Source organism: Lingula anatina, chromosome 2 (genome assembly GCF_051362555.1).
Source record: "Lingula anatina isolate TDL-2025a chromosome 2, LinAna3.0, whole genome shotgun sequence".
Taxonomy (NCBI): Eukaryota; Metazoa; Brachiopoda; class Lingulata; order Lingulida; family Lingulidae; genus Lingula; species Lingula anatina.
This window is the reverse complement of record NC_141768.1, coordinates 32,796,950-32,820,004: the sequence shown is the minus strand read 5'-3', so window position 1 is coordinate 32,820,004 and position 23,055 is coordinate 32,796,950. Positions and strand designations below refer to the sequence as shown.

Sequence of the window (23,055 nt, the reverse complement as noted above, 5' to 3'; positions counted from 1 at the left end):
TTGGATTATCATTTTTTATTGAATTAACGCAACTTTTTGTGAAATTCTCATTTTTCTCATTCTGGCATTTTCTAAGTATGAACTTGAACTCTCATGGGCCTGCTTTTACTTTCATCGGTATTACCTGTTTTGCATAATTTAAATTTGATGTTGACTTTGCAGTTAAGCGTAATATAGTATTGCATCAGAATTGACAGCATCCTATTTTGTGCATTATTACTTTGTGCTTTTCTTAAGATGTGACTTATGGGCCTGAAAGACCTTTGAGAGGGTCAGTCTGTAAATTTCCCTTGGGTATCACTAAGCTAAGTTCAGAGTTATAAAGTCATTTGCCTAATTAATAGGTTATTAAATGAGATTACATAAAGCACAGTTGTTGATATTTCCCTGTAAACTCCCAAAGATTAAGCCAGTCTGCTAGATTAATAATAAGGAAGCAGTGATAATTATGCAGGTAAATTTTGCAATATCTCTGGGTCTACTCCTGTTATTGACCATGTTACCTGTTGTGCATGATTAAAATTCAGTGTTGACTGACAGTGCTATAATAAGCATTATTTATTATTGCATCAAAATTGACAAAATGACCTATTTTGCATCTTTATTTTCTGTTTTTTGTCTGTACATTTGACAGCTTTGCTGCCTTGTTTTCCATCTCAAACTCTATAGTAGTGTTTGGCTCAATTTTTCAATGGACACACTATGCTGGAATATTATTTTGATTTTGAGACACTACATGCCTCAAAATGTGTAAGCTGGCCAAATTATTATCATTGTCTCAAAAACATCTAAAAAAAAAATTAATAAAGAAAAAAAGTGGAAAAAACTGTAATAAAATAAACCAATATTTTATATTTATTATCATACAAAAAGCACCCCTTTGCAATGTTTTTGGATTCACATAGCTGCCTGAAAGACTTCTTTTTATGGTAAATAGAAAGGTTGGGATTGTTTCTTCTTAGCACACTATAAAAATGCTTCTAATGTAAAGAATCAATATTTTACAAAGAAATGTTCTGCATATTGGAAATATAAACTCTTTTATAGAAAGAATATGGAGTTGTCACATCCATCCATCTGCCCCTCCTAAATCTGACTGCCTCCCAATGGCATCTAAAGCTTACCATGGAGAGGGAGCCTATCCTGCACAGCAGGTCATTTTTGTACCTTTTTCCTACACCATGGGAAGTGATTTATAGTGCAAATGTGAAATGTCCGTGTCTTTTTCTTCATGCAGTAAGTCTTGAGCATTTACATATTTAGGGACCTGTGAATCACCATGTTTGCCTGAAGTCCTGCTCTCTAGTTCTGTTTGAGCCCCTCCATGAACTACCTTGTCTGATGATCCTGCCCTAAGTGTATCATTTACAAGCTGAGCCACCTTTTCAGCATTTTCATTCTGAATGAAAGTTTCATGATTCCCTTCTGCCGTGTGAACAATGACCTGTCCATTACAGACCTGGAAAATAGAAATATTATGCTGTTGGTAAAAAATTTCTGAAATTTTTCTCTACACTGAAGGTCAACGGAAACAAAAAGATTTTGTCAACTGAGATTTTTGAGAATAAAATTAGTTTGTAGTGATGTCCTTATGTTTACCTTGAATTTCAGAGGTCACTGGAAACGTGGCTCTGATATCAGCATACCCATATGCCATACCTGTCCTGTAAAACAGCAGGTGGGTATGCTGATAACAGAGATCAGTTTCCATCTACCTCAGACACTGGGGGGTTTACGTGGCTGATAAGAACTAAAAGTAACATGGAAAGGAGAGATGCTCTTTGAATACTTGCCTCATTTAGACTGTAATCGTATCCCAACTTTTCTTTGTAACCATTTTCTGTCTGTGCCTTGATCAGCACAACATCTCCGTGGAGAGTGTCTGAAGGCTTGTACTTCTCTGCTATTACCAGCTTCTGGTAAAATGAGACGATCACAGCTTTCAGATCCTCCTCATTCTTGAACAGCTTGGTTTTCATCAGGTGTTCTGTTACTATTGATACTCTGTCTTCCAACGATGGCAAAGACATCAAATGAGGCTTAAGCTAAATAGACATAGAGAGAGGGGATGTAAAATAGAATTAAACTGACATTGAATTATAATTCTAACCAATGGGCACCTGGATACAAAAAGATGAAAGTTATATACTAATTAAGGGTGTTTCAGGCACTCAAATCACATCCATGTGAAGCAAATTCTTTTAAAAGAAAAAATCCCATTACAAATTTCAAATGGCTCTGATCTGGTAATTTTGTATTTTACATATCTTACATATCAGACAGTCATGGATTTACCTGTGTGTACTCAACAGGAATAAACTGTTGTACAAAGGCACACAGTGCCTCACTCTCTGCATCAGCTTCATTATCAGTGGACATCAGTCTTATTCTGTACTGCTCTGTGTGTGCAGCAACATAGGTGTGGGAGCCATCAAGCAACAGAAGGTGCTGCAACTCGACAGCCTTGCCCTGAAGCTGAAGTGCCATTTCTAGAGCAACACAGGCCCCAAATGAGTATCCAGCTAACCTGAATGGCCCTGTGGTTTGGATTTCACTTATTTTCTGAAAATAAAATTATTTGCAGTCAGTTAGCTCACTTTATACTTAGTTATTATTATATCGATATTTTTCAATTGATTAATGCAAGCAGTTTTAATCAGCCACCATTTACACAAAATGCACTGTATTTCATTTCAAAGTCAACAACTCTCACATAAGTTAACAGCAGATGCCTAGGATTACTATGGGTCTAGACACAAAAACTGTAGACTATATCAGTGTACCTGTATGTAAAAAGCTGCCAGGTCTTCTATGGAAGTCATAGGCACCTGACTGGTGCACTGAAGCCCATACACGGGATACTGTATGTAGGAGACCATGGACTGCAAACACTGGATATGACCTGAAACATGGCATTTCTGTTGTCAATAACGATATGTAACGATAAAGTCAATCAATTAAAAGCAATTAAAAAATTATGAATGGATCTGAAAATCAATCAATATTAATCAAATATCTCATACAGTAAGTGTTTAAGCTGAAGCAAATATAATATTATATCAACTTTAGTCATACACACTATAATTTGGTCAGCAGGTATACCTTCAATAGGATGGACAATAAACAATGGAGTTTCTGTGCTTTCTACAGCATTCATCCTAACAAGACAGTCACTAGGAATGAGCTGGTCCAGGTTGTATCTAGCCAGTGCTGTGCTTTGAACATCTGCAACAGCATCAGAAACATGCAGAGAACCGTCACTCGTGTCCTGAACTGGTTTGACCCCCTGAGTTGAGATTGCTTTCAGTTTGTTGATTGTCAGAGCTCTCACATCTTTCATGGATAGAACCACATCGAAGTCTCTCTCTAGAGTTTGCTTGATCTCCACACCCATCAGGGAGTCTAGGCCCAGATCTGCCAGGGTGGTGTCAGGGTTAAGTGTACTGGGGTCTTTCACACCTGGATTTACACAGTGAACAGAACTTAAATTTTAATATTTTTACAAACATTCAATTAGAATTATTTCATACACAACACAACTGAATTGTCTTGCTTTCTCCAGAAACAGTTCATAGACTATAACAAAACCAAACCAAAAAAGACAAATAAAGAGTTTTGCTGAACAATCACTGCCCTGCTCAATCCTACACTCAGCATTTATTGCATTTAAGTTATTTCATTGCAAGTCCTTGTTTAATTAAATGCGACCACCTATACAATAAAAACCATAAGGTTGACCATATGCAATGTATGACTAACTTACCCAAGATGTTTCCTACAGCATCCAGCAAATCAGCACCACCATCTCTTTTATTCAATGTGGATTTTTCTTTGTCAGCAGGCACAAAACTGGACATAACTGGACACGGCTGATTAAGGAAGTGGTCAAGAGTGGCCAGACAAGATGTGATCCTTTGTGGTATGGTACCACCAATCACAGTATCATTGTTGCCCATGTTATCCAAAACAATGCCAACATCACCTGCAGGACAAAATGAGAGCAGTGATCATTTTCTCTCATTAGAAGAGAACATTTACTTCTAAATATAGAATTATCTTTTCAAGTTTTATCACACACATATGAATGTAAATGCAAAAATTAAACTATACAAAGTAATGATCCTCTACTACTAGTATTTTAGTCAAAAATGGAAAAAATATATATAATCACTTAAACTGTTATTATACAGTAAATAGTGTTTCCATAATCTGTTACACGTACCTATTGCACCCCACTGTATTGCCAGGCCTGGAAGTTTGTCCTGGCATCTCCTCTCACACACCCTTTCCATGACAGAGTTGGCGAAACCGTAATTAGTTTGGCCAGCATTTCCTCGGCCACAGCTTACAGAAGAAAACACCACAAACCAGTTTAAACTCTCAGTACAGAGTTTGCGAGTAACTTGGTCCAAATGCATTGTGCCAGCCACTTTAGAGTCAGCAACTTGTTGAAATGTTTCTGCATTTTGGTTTTCCAGTAATCCATCTTTCAATACCTGAAAGAACAAAAATGTAAAGAAATAACAAAACTTAGTTTGGAAGTTTCTAATTGACACTTCAAGCATAAAAGACTACACTTTATTATGATGCATTCAATACAAATTACATATTTTACAATAAAGGAGTTACATCAATCAACAGTTCATACAAAAATGTAACAAAACATAAGAAATAAAGCATACCATGGCAAGGTGAAAGACTCCACCAACTGGTCCTTCTTCCAAGGCCTCCTGAATAAGTCCCACAGTGCCCTGCAGGGTGGAAATATCTCTGGTTGAAATCCTCACATCAAGTCCCAGTTCTCTCCACTGCCTGATACACCGAGCCTGATAACCTGTCCTGATTCCTGAGCGAGACGTGAGAAGGAGATGTCTTGCTCCGCGTTCAATCAGCCACTGTGTTAACTCCAGACCAAACCCTCCCAGGCCTCCTGTGACGATGTAGACCAGCTTGGGGTCACAGGTAGTTCTGCATATGGCAGGAAGTTTGATTGAGGATGGAGGCACTACTGTCTCCGGTTCTTCATCTCTGACCTAGATTATCAAATCAACAAATTTTGATGTATCTTTTCAACCACAAGTCAGTCATAAGCAAAGGAAGCAGGTTGCCTAAGAGGAATTCCCCGTCTTTTTTCTGAATGCTTAGCCACTCCTTCAATTACAGCACATATGTTAATTATTCATTTATTTCTTTTCTTTCTGTAATTCATGGATGCAATTTAATTTTTAACATTTCCATTGTGTAGTTTGGACACTCACATGTTAAATTTCACCTCATAAATTTGACAAACTGAAGTTAATTACCTGTTTATATTATTTTACCTTAATAAGTACTTTTCCTATGTGCTTTCCTTGAGCCATGAACCTGAAAGCTTCTTCCACATTTGATTGGTCAAAGGTAGTTGTCTTCAGTGGACGCACTGCTCCTGATTGGATACCTTTAGTCACATGATCTGCTACAATCTGCCAGTCATTGTTACCTTCCTCAAACAATGCATCTAATAATATCCCATGGAATGTGACATTCTTCAAAAACACTGACATACCTAAAATTGTTAACAAATAAAAAGTAAATTAATTTTATGTCTATCACAACAAAAAATTAGAAATTCAACATGGTACCTTTAATTTCAAACAACTGACAACAATCAGGAACCATTCATGCATAGGTTATATATAAAAAGTTTGCAAATTCAGCTTTCTTTCAGCTCATTTTGCTTTATTGTGCAGAATCCGACTAACTTGAGGCAGTATGATAAGACATATTAATTTTTATCTAATTTCCAAATATTAGAAGGTCATCACAACTATTATTCCAAAGACAAACAATTAAAAAATCATCAAGGTCCGTGTATTCATGTACTGGTATGTCACTAATTAATCAACCAATCAATAAAAGAGAAAAATAATAATAACAATAATTACCCAGAGCAGAATTGTTTGAAAGATCAAACTTTCCAATCTCCAGAAATCTTCCATGGTTTGCCAAAACTCTGATGCTAGATTGCAACTTCTCTTCAGACAGGGAATTTAGTACCAAGTTGACGCCTGAAAAAGAACAGAATTAGTAACCAGCCTTCCAGCAAGGTGTCTAGATTTTAAATTGAATGGCATTTCCAAAGCTTAAAAATATCATCACCCCAATGTCTGGCACTTTTATCAATAAGAATACCATAAGAAATACTCAATAATTTAGTATTTTTCATAAAGACTAAATTATACCTGAACAGCAGACAGTTACAATGTACCTTTCCCCTTGGTTGCTCTCAAAATATCCATTTCAAATGATGTATCCCGTGAGTTGGCAAAATGCTTGTCTTTCAGCTGAGGAAACTGGTCCATGAGGTACTGTTTTTTCTCCTTAGAACCGACAGTTGTAAACACTTCACAACCATAGTGAAGAGCCACTGATATAGCTGCCTGACCAACACCTGCAATGAGATGAAAACATGCCATAGGAATATCAAAATTAATTCTATATACAGCTATACCTTATTGGGTAATTTATTTATTTATTTATTTATTTTTTGTAAAAAGAAAAATTAAATGACAATAAAATAATATAATTTGTGGATACCAATATACCAATGTTTTTCAACAGCACTTCCTATTGAGACTTCATGTAATATTTTTCACCTATGAGGCAGGGTGTTTTGACCATTCATCAAAGCATGTTTAGTATCTGTAGAAATGATTAACATTATTATTTAGAAATGATTTACACAAGAGACAATGACTTACCTTTTTCACCAAAAATATGACTGTAGATGAAAAAACAATCTCTGTAAATTCATGTCTGTCAAAATGCCACCTTTAATACCTTAACTAGTCTATATACTAACCTCCACTGCCAGAATGGATCAGCACCCTCTCTCCTTTCCTCATCTGTCCCCTGACCACCAAGGCATAGTAGACTGTAGCATAGACCACTGGGACAGAGGCAGCCTGCTCCAGTGTCCATCTATCTGGAACTGCCCACAGGAACCTACCATCAGCATCCACTGAGGTAGCAAGGCCCTGAGGAATTCAGAATAGCAATGCCAATACTACTTATCTATAAAGTATGTGAGTCAGCCTTTTTTAGGGTGGATAAAATGAGGGCCTCAGACTATAACATGTAGCTCTCATATTCTTTCGTATTTAAGTAATATATTAAAGCATACAATATACGATAGACCTTTTTATAGTGAGAAAAAAAATGTAAATTTTGGAAATTTAAAACCATTGAAAAAAAATATTATAATTTATGAATGGGTTTACAAGTTCCAAGTTTCAAAATTTCACCACCTTGAGTGAAATTCAAAAGTCATTAGAAGAGTGGACACTAAGAACCCAAAATCGGGTTTATGGTTTTATGAATGTTTAGGATTGGATATGCCTTATAATTAAGGGAAAAAGAGTGGAAGTATCAAGGAAAATTTAATTTTTGCCATAAAAAGCTCTAATATTCATTTGTGTGCCTTTAAAGAAAAAAATTAATAGAAATTCAATTTTAATAGAACCCCACTACTATTCAAGTTCTAATTACCTTTGCAGGTAGCAGACCCATAAGTCTTCTTCCTTTCTGGTCTCTTCCAGAAAACTCCATACCCAGCAGGCAGTCTTGTGATGCAAGATCACCTGCAGATCAAATAAATATAAATAAAAATTGAACCACAACTATTAAATGATAAGATGTCGTACCCCATGCATCCCATATAGCCCATGGTTTATTACATTAAAGAAGGGGGGGGAGAGGTACTCTGTCCCCTGTGCCCCCTGCCTAAAATCCCCTATGACTATAGTGGTATATTCCTGTGTATATAGAGCAACTTTTTTGCATAAAAAATCATCTCCTTCATACCTGGTATGGCATCAGGAGGCAGTTTCCCAGTGGCCAGCATGACGTCTCTGAAGTTGAGAGCAGCGTAGTACACACTACACAGTTTTTTACTGGGGTTCTGGTCAGGGTCAAAGTACTTTAGGGGAGACTCGATCCAGCGTAAACTGGACAGGTCACCTCTGGTCAGCACATTCACAAAAGCATGGTTGACTTCAGTGTGAGGGACTTGACAGTCTGTAAAGACAATAATGATGGTGGTGTGGTTAAAACAATATGATATGCCAATGTCAGTGCTAATTAAATACTTACTAACACTTAAAGAAAGTTAAACTGACAAAAAAAAACATTAATCATGATTTATGACAAATCTACTGCTTTTTTTAATAAAAACTATATATTATCCAAACTATATACTTCTCATAAAAAATGTTTTTTTTTCAATTAGATTAACTAAAGTGAAGAATGTTTTAAGTGTGCTCATGTTTTCAATGAGATAACATTGTATTCACATTAAAATATGGCCTACCCTGATGCAGTGGCATATGTCTAAAGGAACCCCATTGGCCATTTCTGTACACATTCATCACAAGGTCCTTTTGTCTTAGAGACATGAAGGTTGGACTTTCCATTTCCATACAAGAATCAGGTAAGTTACCTTCACTGGCATTGAAAATACACCTGTAAAAATACACAAAAAGGTCATTCATATTCAGGAACTTAAATTTCCTTTACATTGTCAAAAATACCTTCCAATTTACTAAATACCTTTGAAATAACAGGCCCGTAGCCAGCAATTTCAAAAGGGGGGTTCGTTTTCTGAAAAAGTGGACCTTTTTCCATAAAAACATCATGTAGGCTACCTAGATCAAATTTTACCCAGAGTGGACCTTTTCCTAGCAAAAGGGGCGTTTTTTTTAACCCCCCTGGCTACGGGCCTGAATAATCTAGTCTGAATGGATTTTTATAGTGAATGAATGTTTAAAAAATGTTCCGCTATCTCACATATTTGGTTTACATACCTAATTCTATCACCTCCAGGCTCTTTTCTGAGACAATTCACTAGTCCCACTATTCCATTGCAAGGCTCATTTTTGGACACCAACCAGATAGTGGCCTCTTTCGGCTTGTCCAAGTGGTCAGCCATGGTTTTCTTTAGTTGCTCTACCCACTCAAATGTGGTCATGTTGTCAATGATGAGAAAGGTTGGCACAGCATTGGTCACTGTAGCTGTTTTTCTACATAAGAAAGTTGTGTGCATAAGTCCATCACTCTTTTGGGCAATTATCTGCAAACCTGCTGCTGTAAATGTGTCCGTCCATTGCGCTTCACTTAAGTAAATCCCACAATGCCTGTGATTGTCGTCTGCTATGAAGACCTCATTTCCTGTGTACGATGACATGAATGCAAGTGGGAAGTTTTGTGTAGGCTCAGTTATCAACAAGAAGCCATCATCTTTCAGTAAACTAGAAAGTGTGACTAAAAGTTCTGAAATCCCTTCCTGCTGATGCAGCAAACCTTTTGCTACAATCAAATCTGTAGATTTCAGGTTGTCTGAGGGTGGAGATTTCAAATTCCATTCAGTGCTTTGAATATTCAACTGTTCCAATTCTTCGTGGTCCAAATCTTGGACTCTCTCATCAGTCACTGTATAATCCAATTTGACCAGAGGATGTGACCCTAGAAACTGATTAACTGGTTTGTACATCTGCCCATGTGCTGCTCCAACCTCAACTACCTTCAACGTAGAACTGTTGACATTTTCTAGAACAACATCTAAGCATGGTTTCAAAACTGTTGGATGGTACGCAGAAGTAAAGAGAGGATCTCTCAAGAGTTCTTGATTCTCCATTAAAAGTTCTCTGAAATTTGTGGAAGCATTGTTCAAGGACGTGATATTCTTGAAGTATTTTGCAGCTGGATGACAATTTTCATCTTCATAGCACCCCAGCATTTCCTCAATATCTGCAGGACAATGTTCATAAGAATCCACAATGTTTCTTAGTAGCTCCATGTTTGGCAACTCTTGACCTTCTAGTTTCTCAAGCAATTTCTTCAAAATATGGATGGTAGAATCTGTGAGAAGTTTTGAATATTCAGCTTTATTTGAAGAACTGAGCAGATTTGATTCTTTGTATGGGACGAATGTGTATTCCTCAAGGACGGGTGGATTTTGTTGTTGTTGTCTCCTGGGTGCCACTGTTGCATGAAGGCCAAGGATTTCAATACCACCAGCAATACATGTGTTAGTGTATTTGTTAACACTAAGTGGAACAGCTAAAAGCATGAAATAAAAAAAAGAAATTTAAAGGTTTATAAATGGTTCTCAAACAGACACCATTGTAAATACTTTCAACAATGTCCCATCAAACATTCAAAGAAAATGTGCTACCATGAGTATTATCAGTAGTTTTGCAATTTCTAATCTAAAAAAAAAATTATAACAGGGGTTACATCTCTTAAAAAATAATTGGCATCATCAGACATGATTACCTTGAGTACTTTCATCAAATTGCACAACTCTCTGTTCATGTAATGCAGGATCAACTGAAAGGGAAGTGATCCTGGTTGGCAGACGCAGGCCAAGCCCAGAGGCGCCAAGTACAGAAACTTGTAGCATGGTGTCCAGGAAAGAAACCCAGTTGTTGTTCCAGAGTAACTGGCCATGATCACCTAGGAAAATCAACAAATTATTTGTGTGGATTTAAAAGATGTTTATTATCATAAACATAAAATAAAACAATTTTTAGGCACAATCATCTTTTAGAGTAACAGTCTCCTTGGTACTGAATCTCTGTATATTAGAAGCAAGATTGTACTGAAAACTTTCAAGATCAATGAAGACACACAGTAAATAATGTTTGTCTTTGAAAGATACTAACCTGTATTGTTTGTGGTCAGAATGCCCTGAAATGTTGGACCATAATCATATCCCCTGAGCCTCAACTCTTTATAGATGTCTCCAGACGTCAGATCTCTCCATTCCTGTGCTGGCTCTTCATCATCTTCCAACGTGTATTCTGTAGATCTCTGTGAGCCTGGCTCCGTTGGAACATACACCTTTCCACTCGCAACCATAGCCCCATTTTCACAAATCTCAAATTCTCCTGTAGATTGCATTATACAGATTTCAAATTTCACCTTGGCTGAAAAATAAAAAAAAAAAGAAAAAGAAAAGTATAAAGAACATGAAGCACCCCCTACATGAAAGTAACAAAAGTAATACTGTAAGAATCATATGTAATACAAAGTTTTTGTGTTTAAAAGCCCCACCTGATTCACCAAGCTGTAATTTGTTTGTTAATTGTTAAAAAAGTTTTCTCAAAATTTTTAATTTGGGCTTCAATTTATTTTTTGAGGTTTAAATTGTGTGTTCCTCTACTGGGTGCATGTCTATGCTTCTCCCAAAGCCCTTATAGTCTTTTACATATGAGAGACCACTGCTAACTTTAATAAAATTCTAATTTAAATAAATTAAAAGTTATACAGAGACAGGGTTGCACTCAACACTGAATTGTGTGATACACCACTGTACTCACCATCTTTTGATAAAATTGTAGCTCTATGTATGGCAACATTTTCAAAAGTCACTGGCATCTGTTCATATAGTTGTCCCTTCATCTTTGCTAGAGCCCGCCAAGCTAGGACAAGGTATCCTGAAATGTAAAATGGAGCTTGTATATGACTAAATAAGATACATACCTACCATAAATAGTAAAGCCGTCTTTTAATTCTTTTACTTTAAATTCTAAAATTCATATACATATATATATATATAGTAAAGATACTGTCTAATGCGTATAGACAAAAAATTGGACCAACATTCAAAACTAGTTCTTGCTTTTAATTGCATCAAGCAAAAAACTATATCTTTATTGAGCTGGGTTAAAAATTCTCTGTGAAACATTTCTGTTTTATAACACCACTCTAATTCTGTACCTGTTGCTGGAAAGAGAACCCTTCCATCTATCTTGTGGCCAACCAAGTAATGATCAGGAGAATCCGGGGACATGTCCACCTCATACACAAAGGCCGTACTTTTCCCACTGCTCCCAGACAAGGCCATGAAGTCATCCTGGGTCGGAACAGAAAAGTTTTGGGAATGGTCCCACTTCACCAGGTGAGATATCATTGGGGTGCCACTGGGAACTGGAAAATGGACTGGTGGGAAAACCTTCAAGGGGTCTGGATTCACTCCATTCATGTAGAGCCTGAAAGGGAAAATGAGGTGTAAACCTAATTTACACATTTCTTTTCGTAGGAAAATGGAACAACAAATGTTTTGCTGTACTCAAAAAATTCTGTTATATTATTAAGTCAAACCTTGAACCTTAAAATATGCGACACATAAATCAGCTGGTTGAAAGATTAAAAAAAATGCACTCGTTATAATTACGCACCAAAAAAAATTACACTCCCTGACCACATTATCCAAAGAATGGCAAAACCAAAGAATAATTTCCTTATTTCTTACAACTCCCATACAGCAGCAGAACTGTGCACCAGTATGGTATAATTACCACAAGAATTAAAATGAAGAATACACGATTGCCCAATAAATCACTTATTGACATACTTTCCAATGTTGGCCCAGAAATGTTCAAGATTGTTTGAATGCCCCCTCTTCATTAGACTAGTCAAAGTGCACTTTGGGCCAAGGGACCTCTTTAGTATGGACTGCAGCAGACAGTGTGGAGCTATCTCTACAGTGATGGCATTCTTAGGAACATGCTGCAGTGCCTCTTGGAACAACACGGGGCTGACCAAGTTGTTGACGTGGTAGTCTGCAGACGACATCTGAGCAAGAGAAGAGGTCCATTTGGATTCTGGGATGGAAGAACTGATCCATTTGCTGCTTCTTGGTTTTGGGGTTTTAATGACCTAGAAAAAAAGTCAAATTTGCAGTTATGTTTGGGTACATTCAAAAACCAAATGTCTTCAATAATTCAAATGAACAATGAATCTGTAAAGGAACAAACCTTGTCCAGTGCTTCTTTCAAGTTGGGTGCAATTTTAGCCATGTAATAGGAGTGAAAAGCTACCCCAGCACTGTGAACTTCCTTGGCAAACACCCCTTGATCCTTGAGCTCCTGAACAAATGTTGCTACTGCTTCCTTGGGCCCAGAGATGGTCACAGTGTCCTCAGCATTGTGACAGGCTGGAACTACTCCTGCTGGACACTGCTCCTGGGCCTCTTTCCATGTTAAACCTATGGAATGGAAAGAATTTACAACAATAAATATAATGTAAGAAAATACCATGATTTAATTTGGGCAGAGAACCCTGGATCTATATTTAAAACAGATTTAAAACAGGCCCATAGCGAGGTTTGGGGGTTTGAAAGAACTGCCCCTTTTGCCGGGTAAAAGTTCATTCTGGATAAAATCTGATCTAGGTACACGAAAGGTTTCATTGTAAAAGGCCCACCTTTTCAAAAAAAAAAGAACCCCTCTTTAGAAATTGCTGGCTATGAGCCTGTAAAATTTCTTGAATGTTTTATAAAGATCTTGGTCACACTTTAGCCTTCAAAATTGACAGAGCGATTTTTTTCGCAACATTTTTGCCACCAATTGGCCTGCATCTAGGATTCACATTTAAAAATGTAATAAAATATTTAAATTAAAGAATTAAATTTAGAACACCTACCAATAGCAGCCATTGCCCCTGCCTCTAAATCTGCCTCCAAAATACACTTTCCTCTCCAGTATGCTGCCAATACAGTCTCCTCTGCAGTCAGGCAACCATCAGCATAGCCACAGCCCAACTCCCCCACAGAATGACCCACAATACCATCTGGCTTCACCCCCAGGGAACGCAGAGTGTCCACCAGTGCCACCTTAATTAAGAAAGTTTTGTATATGAATCTGTTTACTTTTTTTAATTAAAAAGCACATTCAAAAGATATAATATGTCACAGGCAAGATTGAAATCCAGGCAGATTTAAAATCCCCTTAGGAGAGACTGAAATTTCTCGTCTTGGTGGATTTAAATCTGCCTGGATTTCATTCTACCCTGTGACATATCATTAATGGAAAAGTTTTTATTCTCTCTAGATATTACAAATTTATAGTAGCAAACATTTCTTGACTATATTTTAACTCACTCTTTTCTTACTACAAAATAAAATCATCATCAATTTACCTGTATAGCCGCTATTCCAACAAAAGAGTTGACAGTGTTCTTGAAGGTGTCTTCTGTGCCATTCACCAGCAGGTCATACAGACTGATATTCATTTTCTTCAGGCAGTGGTGAGATCTCATGATGGACTGTTTGAACACATCTATTTGCATCAGCTCTCTCCCCATGCCATGCCACTGGGTGCCCATCCCTGTAAAGACGTACCATACTGGACGGGGTTCTGATGGGCAGTTCTGAAAATACCATAAAATATATCTGTAAGGTTATAAGCATCAAAAACCTGTGGCACATTGTCATGAGAGTATTTGGGATTTCATGTCTGCTTTACTTAAATTCATAACTCCCAGAAACAATCCATAGGAAGTAAAAAAAATTAACAGCCCATTTCTAAAATCTAAGTGCACTTTTTAAAATTAATTTCATATCTGTTTTACTGTAGATATTTTATTTTAAATTATTTTGTTTGTTTAGGTTATGCATAAAGAGTGTTCAAATATGATTACTAGAAATTTACAAAATTATTATGTTTTTATGAATTTTTTATAACAAAACCATTAAAAAACAATTCTTTAAATTTTGTAAGTATTGTATATATTAATTACCTGTATTTCTTGAATCTCATCAGTTGTGTTAAGCAGTGTGTACCCTCTGTATGGATGCATCTTGGGGTCACCATAGGCATTTTGATTCAGCAGTGCCTGGAGATTCAGATCTTTTGGGTGCTGTTTCACATTGTTTAAAACATGCTGCACACCTGCAAACATTTTCAAGAATTCAATTACTAATTGTTTATCATCAAAGATGAGTCATGTAAGTTGACTAGTGCTGATGATGGTACAAACTTTTATTTTTATTTCAATGATTATATTAAGTTACAGTGATTGCATTATCTTGTTTTACAAAGCTGTTCCCCCCAATAAATAAAAAATAAATAAATAAATAAATAAATAAATAAATTAATTAATTAATAATCAATCAGAAAAGCAATACACATACCTTCTTCTGTTCTTCCACAAAATGTGAATAGTCTTACTTCATTGGCTGCTGGGTGAACTGTTGTTTCCTTCTGATTATTTGACTTTAGAACTGCGTGTACATTTGCTCCTCCAAACCCAAAGGAATTCAGTCCAACAAGGCCCCCATTCCACTTTGTGCAGTTTGTCACGACTTTAAGCTTTCCATTAGACAGTCCTGGGATATCTGGATTAGGGGTTGTATAGTGAAGATTTGGTGGAATAACACTGTCTTCCATGGATATGATGACCTTTGCTAGCGCTGCCAATCCTGTCAAATAAAAAATGTACTGTTTTATCTCAGTCATTTTGAATGTGTGGTTATGGATGATGAATCAAAGTCACCTACACTTCAAATTTAGATGAGAATATCCATCAAATCATTAATGAGATGATTTATATCTCTTCCATCCTATGCAGAACAAAATTCAGTAAAAAGATATGTGACAAGTAAAATATGTATAGGCTATTTGATGTATGGGCAATCAAGGCCAGCTCTTTATGCCTGTTATGCCACGCCCAAACGAAAGTTTACAATTTTGTTTTCAATTTTGCTTTTAATGCAACATATATTTACACTAATTCCTCACCAGATGCTGGTTCAGGATGGCCCATGTTGGATTTGACGGACCCAATCAACAATGGCTGATCTCTGTCTTGACAGAAGATATCTGCTATTGTATTTGCCTCCTGTGGATCTCCCACTTTGGTTCCTGTCCCATGACATTCTACATAAGACACTTCGGACGGATTCACTTTAGCCTCTGTGTATATTTCAGTGAGCAGATTCTTTTGCATTTCTCCTGATGGGAATGTAATGCCTAAAGAAATATTCAAAATTCAGTAATGTTTTGATATACTTCAATTATGCATCTGAATTCTAAAAGGAATTAAGCATATGTATGTTTTGTATTAAATTTCCTTCAAAATAAATAATTTAACTTGCCGTAATGCAACTTTTAAAAAAAACCTAACTATACCTAACTTTGTCAAAATAAAAACCTTTCACACACTATATTTAAACATAATATATGAAACATTTGTGTAATCTGACCTTGTTTTTTCCTTCCATCCACATTGGTTTTTGAGTGAAGGACAGTACAATATATGCGCTTAGCAGCAGAAGCTTTCTGGAGGTAAATGGCCACAACACCTTCACTCCGGCAGTATCCATTACCTTGATGAAAAAATATAAATATGCACTGGCAGTTTTTATTCATTAAAGCATTAACTGGCTCTTTAAGCAATCATAATAAAAAATACTCTCAAAATTTAGATAACCATACAGTTTGCAATGTCATTATTATCTGTATCTATTTTTTAAAGGTGTGTTATAGCTCTCTGTGTTACATCTTACTTTGTAATAATGAAAGTAAAATACATGAATATATTGTCATAAATAATATAAAGTTTACGATGAGAATGCGGAGAAAATACATGCAAATATTTATTAACAATACTTTTGGTAATCAGTATCTTAGGGTGCTTTCCCAGAAGTTTAGATCGATCTAGAGATTAAGATTTAGATCGACCTATCTCCCTGGGGGTTCACACTAAAATGCAGTCAGCCAAGCAGGCACCATAGTTAATTACCCCCTTACAGCTTTTAGTAGGCGGGACAGATGCTTAAGCCAGCCAAGCTGACAGTAATCTAGTGAGACTCCCCACAGGGATAGATCGATCTAAAAATCTATGGAAATGGGGTGTTAGAGAAAAGAGTCATCCTTCCTCATCATTCTCTTTTCAAATTTTCCACTGACCTGACGCATCAAATGATTTACAAGCGCCCTCTGGGGACAGCATCCCTAGCTTCATGAACTGTAGAGCAGTAGTTGGCTTCAGGCACAGGTTGGACCCTGCCACAATGGCTGCGTCACACTGACCAGTCTTGATGGCTATCACTGCCTGGTCCAGGGCAAGTAGACTGGACGAACAGGCAGTGTCCAGTGTAAAACTTGGACCTGAAAAATGGAAAGAATACAAGAGTCAATTATATCCTGAATAAACTGACATACAAATAAAGAATTAACATTTAAAATTAAAACATGACTGCTTCACTGTTTATCTGTTTTTATGACATCCAACGCAAGAAATTAATGAGAACATTTTGTGTGAAATGTGAATAAGGAAATCGACTTAAATAAAAGAAATAAGACCGATTTATCATATTAAATTACATCATGCTTGCCAAGCATTCTGAGGTCCATTTTCCTCAACATACACATAATGTTAAATTCATATATTTTAGTTGACATTAAATTAATAAATGTCACCCCACAAACCTTTAAAATCAAAGTAGAAAGAGAGACGGTTTGCAAACATGGCGCGTTGGCAGCCAGTCATGCTGTAACCAATTAGTGTCTCAGGATCTGCAGACCATACCTCCCCTGCTTCAGAAGAACTAACACCAATATAGACACCCGTTCTACTGCCACGTACATGCTGAGGATTAACCCCTGAAAGCAGGAAGCCCAGAATGTGAGAAAAAGACAGTAAGGCAGCAACAGTAGAGATAATTAATATGTATATTAAACTATATAAGGGTTTACTGAACCACCATTCAAATATTTTGAATAAAATATTTTACATCATTTATTGATAGTTAAATCAATGACTGAGATGTGTATCAAAAATGGAACAGATTAGATAACCAAATAAACAAAAATTATCTTTAAAAAAATACAAATTATTTGTTTGATGGTTCACTTCATTCAGGTCCTACAGAATTAGTAAATAGTGACCACAGTGTATAGTACATAATTTATACACTGGCAGACCCAGGATGTGCTGGGGGGGGGGGGGGGGCACATATGTGATTTTTTGCTTCAATTTGCTTTGCAAATATAAAATAGTAAATGGGGATACTGCAAGTGCTTAATTTTGTCTTGTTTATCATACTTCAAGGTTAAGGGGTGAAGAGGGATAATATGGCCCACTGTGCCCCCTATGGTACCCCTTTGGCACAGTAATGACATACAGTGCTAATTGAAGTAATACAGCCACACCCTACCATGTCACAGTGCAGTTGTATTAGTAGACTACGGTTATCAATATACAGTGTACAACCTACATGGAACAGTATATAGGACTCAATATGCCACACATACTGGTACTGAGTTTTCTTTTAATGTTTCATAATTTGCAAAATATTGATTTATATATCTGGTTATATAAAGTCCAAACCATAATAGTCTTTTGCATACAATTGAGTCACATGTACTGTCACATTATATGTGTCTATATCAAATACAAATGGACCCCATTCACTTTGGCACCGACCTAGCTAGCAACAAACCTCTGAAATCAAAGAAACTAGATATTTGATGAGCAAACATGGAGGTTTGGCACCCTAAAAGCACGTCTCCATCTGTTTTGTCCATGTTGTAGGACCAGGCAACCCCTGCCTCAGATCCACTTGCTCCCAGATACACCCGGGTCTTACTGCCTTGTAATGTGGAAGGATTTACACCTGCCAAGGTCATCATGATTATATGTGACAAATAAACATATACATTCTTATATTAATCAATTTTTAATAAATACAACTGAGAGATTAATACAGTTGATTCAGCTCATTTCACATTAATTTTGTCTCTCAAGATGACAATAATCAAACAATAAAAAGCATAAATTAAATATCATTTATTTATTTTCTTCTGTAAAATAAAAAAAAAACATTTCATTTCATTTAAATAGGCTGCCAGTACAGTAACTATTCCTGTATACAATATAAAATTGCCATTACCTGCATCAACAAGTGCCTCATATGTGACTTCCAGTAATAGCCTCATCTGAGGGTCCATGGTATTAGCCTGCTTAGGATTCACACCAAAGAAAGTGCTGTCAAATTTGCTGAGGTCCTTTAGTTTACCATTTCTTCTGGGTAAGCCATGGAGACCTGATATTAAGGGCACAAAAGGGATGTTAGAGGTATATTTTGAAAAAAAAAAAGATTCCAGGAAAATTTTTATCACCAATTATGGTATAATTAAGTAATACCTAATCCTGTCCAAAACTGATATTAAGAAAATAACAATCTATACACCCAATTTGTAGTTGTTAATTTTTTGACATTTCCACCATAATTAATCTAATATCATATCTGTTGATATATCAGTTATGTGAAATTTAATTGTACCTGGTTCCCAGCGTCTGTCATCTTCTGTGACCATGTCCACACCATTCATCAGATTATCACGAAATTCTTGAACATTCTCAGATTCTGGCAATCTACATGAGAGACCACTGATGACAATGTCATTTCTTGTGTCCATTTTTACTGGCAGCGTATCCTCTGCCCCTCGTGTCTCACCAGTTGGAGCTGGCTCATCAAAGATATGGGCAGGCATACTGCTTCCAAAATTATATCTGAAAATGAATATTGATAATTGAAAACAAAACTGCAAATTTCAAAAGATTTGCACAGCTGATGTCTGATGTATTTGTGTAATTTAGTTCTAAGTCTCACCAAGACATATTTAGCAGCCCGGCACTCTACCAGCATGCTAGAACAACTGATGCATATCCAGGTTAACCTATCATTAAAGTGGCATCTACCGTGTATATAATCATATTTTAAACTGCTGTCTGCAACAAACAATGGGAACATCTAAATTACACCCTTCACACCCGTTTACATTCAAATGTAATTTATTGACAAAGAAAAAAAAATCACATGTACTCCTGAATGTTTTGCAGTTAGATCAAAGGACAAGAAATATGATAATAAATAATATCATGATACCAGTTTTGATGGAATGATTACTAGATCGACCATATGATAAAATCACGGAGACATCTGCTCTCTGCTAAAACAATGTTTTTTAAAAAAACATCACTGTGTTGAATAGATAGAAGAATGTCACTAACATATATAGAACAAATTAGGGCAGTATAATTATAAATAGTTAATTATAAAACCCTGAGAACAAGAAATCACTAATGCAGACCTCTTCTAAAAGGCTGAAATATTTCTGTATAGATTCATGCTATGAAAATGAATTTATTTTATATATATATGTAATCATTTCATCTTGATTGTATAAAAATATGATCAAGATAAAATACATAAAATAATAGCACTAACAAATCTTTGTTGCTGTTTTATTTATAATTAATTTCAGTGAGCATACTAGTATTTATTGGTTATATTAATTAACTATGCAGATATTACTGAATAACCTTCAAAATTAAAAAAAAAATTTGCCAGCATTTAATAATTAAAAATATAACAATGAGGCATTTATAGTAGCCCAAATTAACGAACTTTAAAAATATATCACTTGGGAATTGCTTTCAAATGCTATGTAAATATTTCACAGATTGGAAAACTGGTAAAGGCACTACCTGTAGGCCCTTATTAGCATAATAACACGGTGACATCAGCAGTACGTGGCAGTAGAGTAAAGCATCACACCACACATCACACCACCTTCTGTACATACCATAAACAAAACCACAACTATTGACGTTCTATTTTAAGCGACCAATGAAATGACAGCAGTGTTTTTTATTATTACTATTTCATATTAGTGCAAAACATCACTCCTTACTAACTCGTCTTGCCGAATGGCTGCTCAACAATCTAGATAGAAACTGAAACTGATCTGTGTACCTTTAACACCAATTAATTAAACCCCATTTATTATAAATATTAATCCTTCCCGTACTAGTTGTTTTAAAAAGCCTTGCAATACATTTAGGTTACTTTGTAAATCTTCTTTTACAATTACGAGAGAAAACTCAATCACCCATGAAACAGAATGCATCTATGTATATTACACTTAAACTTTTTCACAAAACGTATTCATCTGTTTTAGCACGGTACAAAACCCACAAACATTAGCTGCAGCTTCTAATGCGCACATATGCGCAGTTTGTGAAGTGGTGGAGGTTGCTCACATCAAATATCAGTCTAATTTTAGAGGATCGATCTGTAATACTTTTGTCTTAAAACGATGTTACTTTCCCCAGTCTCGAGAAGTATTCGGCGGTACACGTACATTTTGTATATGGTGTTGTTATGTCAAAATAACTAGAGGGTATACTGAGTAAGCTCATTTGCCACCTGGGCATAGCAAAAATCACAAACTTAAAACAAATAGCCACAATACAAAAAGCTGCCTAATACTTACTCCTAGCGATAAGGAATTGAATATATATCTCTAATAAAATGAATCAAATGAATAAGAAACCACTACTACTCCCCCTCCACGTGCATATTTTGTTTGGGAGCTAAATTTAGCCGGCCAGTACAAAGTCCATTCTGACGTATCAAAATTCAACAAACGGCGCTCGTTTCAGATACAGAATATCGTTTCTAGCCATAACTAAGTAGAATACTTTCGACGGTCGTTTCGACTTACCTGTTAAGATCCGGGTGTATCTGAGAGCAAGAAGAATAATATTAAAGTCATAAATTCGTTGGAATATGCTTTTATATTCAGTATATGTTGCCTCTCAGATGATATGAGGCCACAAGACAGCGACCAATCAAAAGCTGGATCGAGGTCGGGTGTCAACTGCATAAGATTGCACAGAGCATTCAGTGTGTGAGAACCGCAAGCGCCGTAAAAAGCCACGTTTACAACCGCGTTTATTTGGCATGGCAAAATCAGTCCAAAACCTTGTGACTCTTATCAAGGACGTCCTAGGTTATATTTGCAGATAAAAAATAGCTTGAAAATATAAATATTTTTGATAATTTGCTTTTTAGGAGTGATGTTGATGTTACATAGGCCCGTTAAATACTGTAGATGCTTTAGGAAAATTTCCTCCAATGCCTATATCTAATTCTTAAGCAGGTCAAGCGTAAGTTAGCTTATTTTACTGCTTGAGCATTGGAAAAAAATGCACTTCCCTGGCTTATCCCCTTATTAAAAATAAAATACACAGCAAACTACTGCGATTACAGAGTGCGTACGTGTGTGTGTGTGGTTGTGTGTGTGTTTTTTTTTTTTTTTTTTTTTTTTTTTTTTTTTTTTTGGGGGGGGGGGGGTGATACACTTATTGTAGTAATCTTAATAATCTAAATTTGGTAAGGCGGGTACCTACAGAGCACCATGCATATCTTACACTGTATACACCTAACTTTTTTTCCACTGAAGTTCAATTTATGTTCTACTTGAGCTTATTTTATCTACCCGCGGTATTCCCCTATCTTCTAACGGTGATAGGGAGGTCCTTTCTCTTTCCTTTTTTACCAAACGATGTGCTCCTCACCCTTAAATATTGTTCTCAAGGAATCAGTCTAGTTTCGGGAAATACTTTTGTTAACAATCAAAACCTGTTAGAAACACAAAACCTTTGGGGGTTTTCGATAAATTTGGTGGAATAAGAAGGACGCATTCACTGCATGCAGGAAAAGACTTAAACATACTACATATTGTAGTACGTGCTATCACTTGGTGGCGGACATTTTCTGGATTACCAATTTTCCTTGACCAAAACTAAGACTGGGTTCCCATACTTAGATCGATCCATCTGGATCGACCTAACTCCCTGGGGGTTCACGCTAAATTGTTATCAGCTCAAGAGGCTTAAATGTCTGTCACGCCTACCGAATCAGCTAGGGGTAAAGTTAATTACCCCCCATAAAAGTTTTACTTGGTGTGACAGATGTTTAAGCCCATTAGTTTGACAACAATTTAGTGAGACTACCCAGGGAGATATATCAATCCAAATATCTGTGGGAATGGTCCCTAAAACTAGAAATCAGTGGCGGATTTTGGTGGGGTGTCAGGAATTTCTAAAAAAAATTCACACCAATGGTCCCCTCTTGAAATCAGAATTTTGACTAGTTGAATCATAGTTCTAAACCGTTTGTCCTTTAAATAAAAATACCAAAAATTTTCGGGGCTCTTCAGTGAGCCCCGAACTCAATGTCAAGGGGGGGGGGGCTTCACATTCGCAGACCCCCTCTCCCTTCAAATAATCCTGGTTCTGCCCCTGGAAATCCTTTGGGCCCTCAGCAAAATCAGTCTTTGTGGGAACAGTGATTTTTTCTAGCATGAAAACATATCAATGAAACCTATCACTTAATAAATTAGCAGAGATATTTACTAACACCAATTGGAAACAGACCTA

At 36.3% G+C, this 23,055-nt stretch overlaps 1 protein-coding gene across 4 annotated transcripts; it reads right to left on the bottom strand.

Moving 5' to 3' along the window:
- LOC106159135 (fatty acid synthase) lies at positions 1 to 21,503 on the bottom strand. 4 transcript variants are annotated; one of them, XM_087005021.1, is made up of 34 exons: positions 21,336 to 21,503; positions 19,109 to 19,338; positions 18,716 to 18,868; positions 18,266 to 18,439; positions 17,253 to 17,426; positions 16,731 to 16,931; positions 16,025 to 16,147; positions 15,561 to 15,791; positions 14,954 to 15,241; positions 14,560 to 14,711; positions 13,960 to 14,190; positions 13,465 to 13,654; positions 12,798 to 13,027; positions 12,395 to 12,699; positions 11,758 to 12,029; positions 11,358 to 11,474; positions 10,701 to 10,964; positions 10,312 to 10,491; positions 8,841 to 10,095; positions 8,348 to 8,499; positions 7,843 to 8,055; positions 7,528 to 7,619; positions 6,842 to 7,016; positions 6,248 to 6,430; positions 5,925 to 6,047; positions 5,322 to 5,545; positions 4,683 to 5,033; positions 4,223 to 4,496; positions 3,764 to 3,982; positions 3,103 to 3,459; positions 2,784 to 2,902; positions 2,296 to 2,562; positions 1,794 to 2,045; positions 1 to 1,459 (listed from the first exon to the last, which is right to left on the bottom strand). In XM_087005021.1, the coding sequence occupies exons 2-34, from the start codon at positions 19,317 to 19,319 to the stop codon at positions 1,175 to 1,177; spliced, it is 8,037 nt and encodes a 2,678-aa protein (XP_086861147.1). In that variant the 5' UTR covers positions 19,320 to 19,338; positions 21,336 to 21,503; the 3' UTR covers positions 1 to 1,174. The 4 variants fall into 4 exon arrangements, with proteins under 4 accessions (XP_086861147.1, XP_086861146.1, XP_086861148.1 ...); XM_087005020.1 differs by lacking the exon at positions 21,336 to 21,503 and adding an exon at positions 20,317 to 20,336; XM_087005022.1 differs by lacking the exons at positions 17,253 to 17,426; positions 21,336 to 21,503 and adding an exon at positions 20,317 to 20,336.
- Between the last annotated feature and the right edge of the window lie 1,552 nt (positions 21,504 to 23,055).

What these genes read in the sequence shown, in the direction of transcription:
- LOC106159135 (XM_087005020.1), bottom strand. Translation starts at nt 20,336, where the DNA reads ATGCTAATAAGGGCCTACAG. An exon ending in TTCTGGGCCAACATTGGAAA is followed by an intron (nt 12,030 to 12,394) that starts GTATGTCAATAA and finishes TTTCCCTTTCAG; the next exon opens with GCTCTACATGAATGGAGTGA. An exon ending in TATTGTCCATCCTATTGAAG is followed by an intron (nt 2,903 to 3,102) that starts GTATACCTGCTG and finishes GCCATGTTTCAG; the next exon opens with GTCATATCCAGTGTTTGCAG.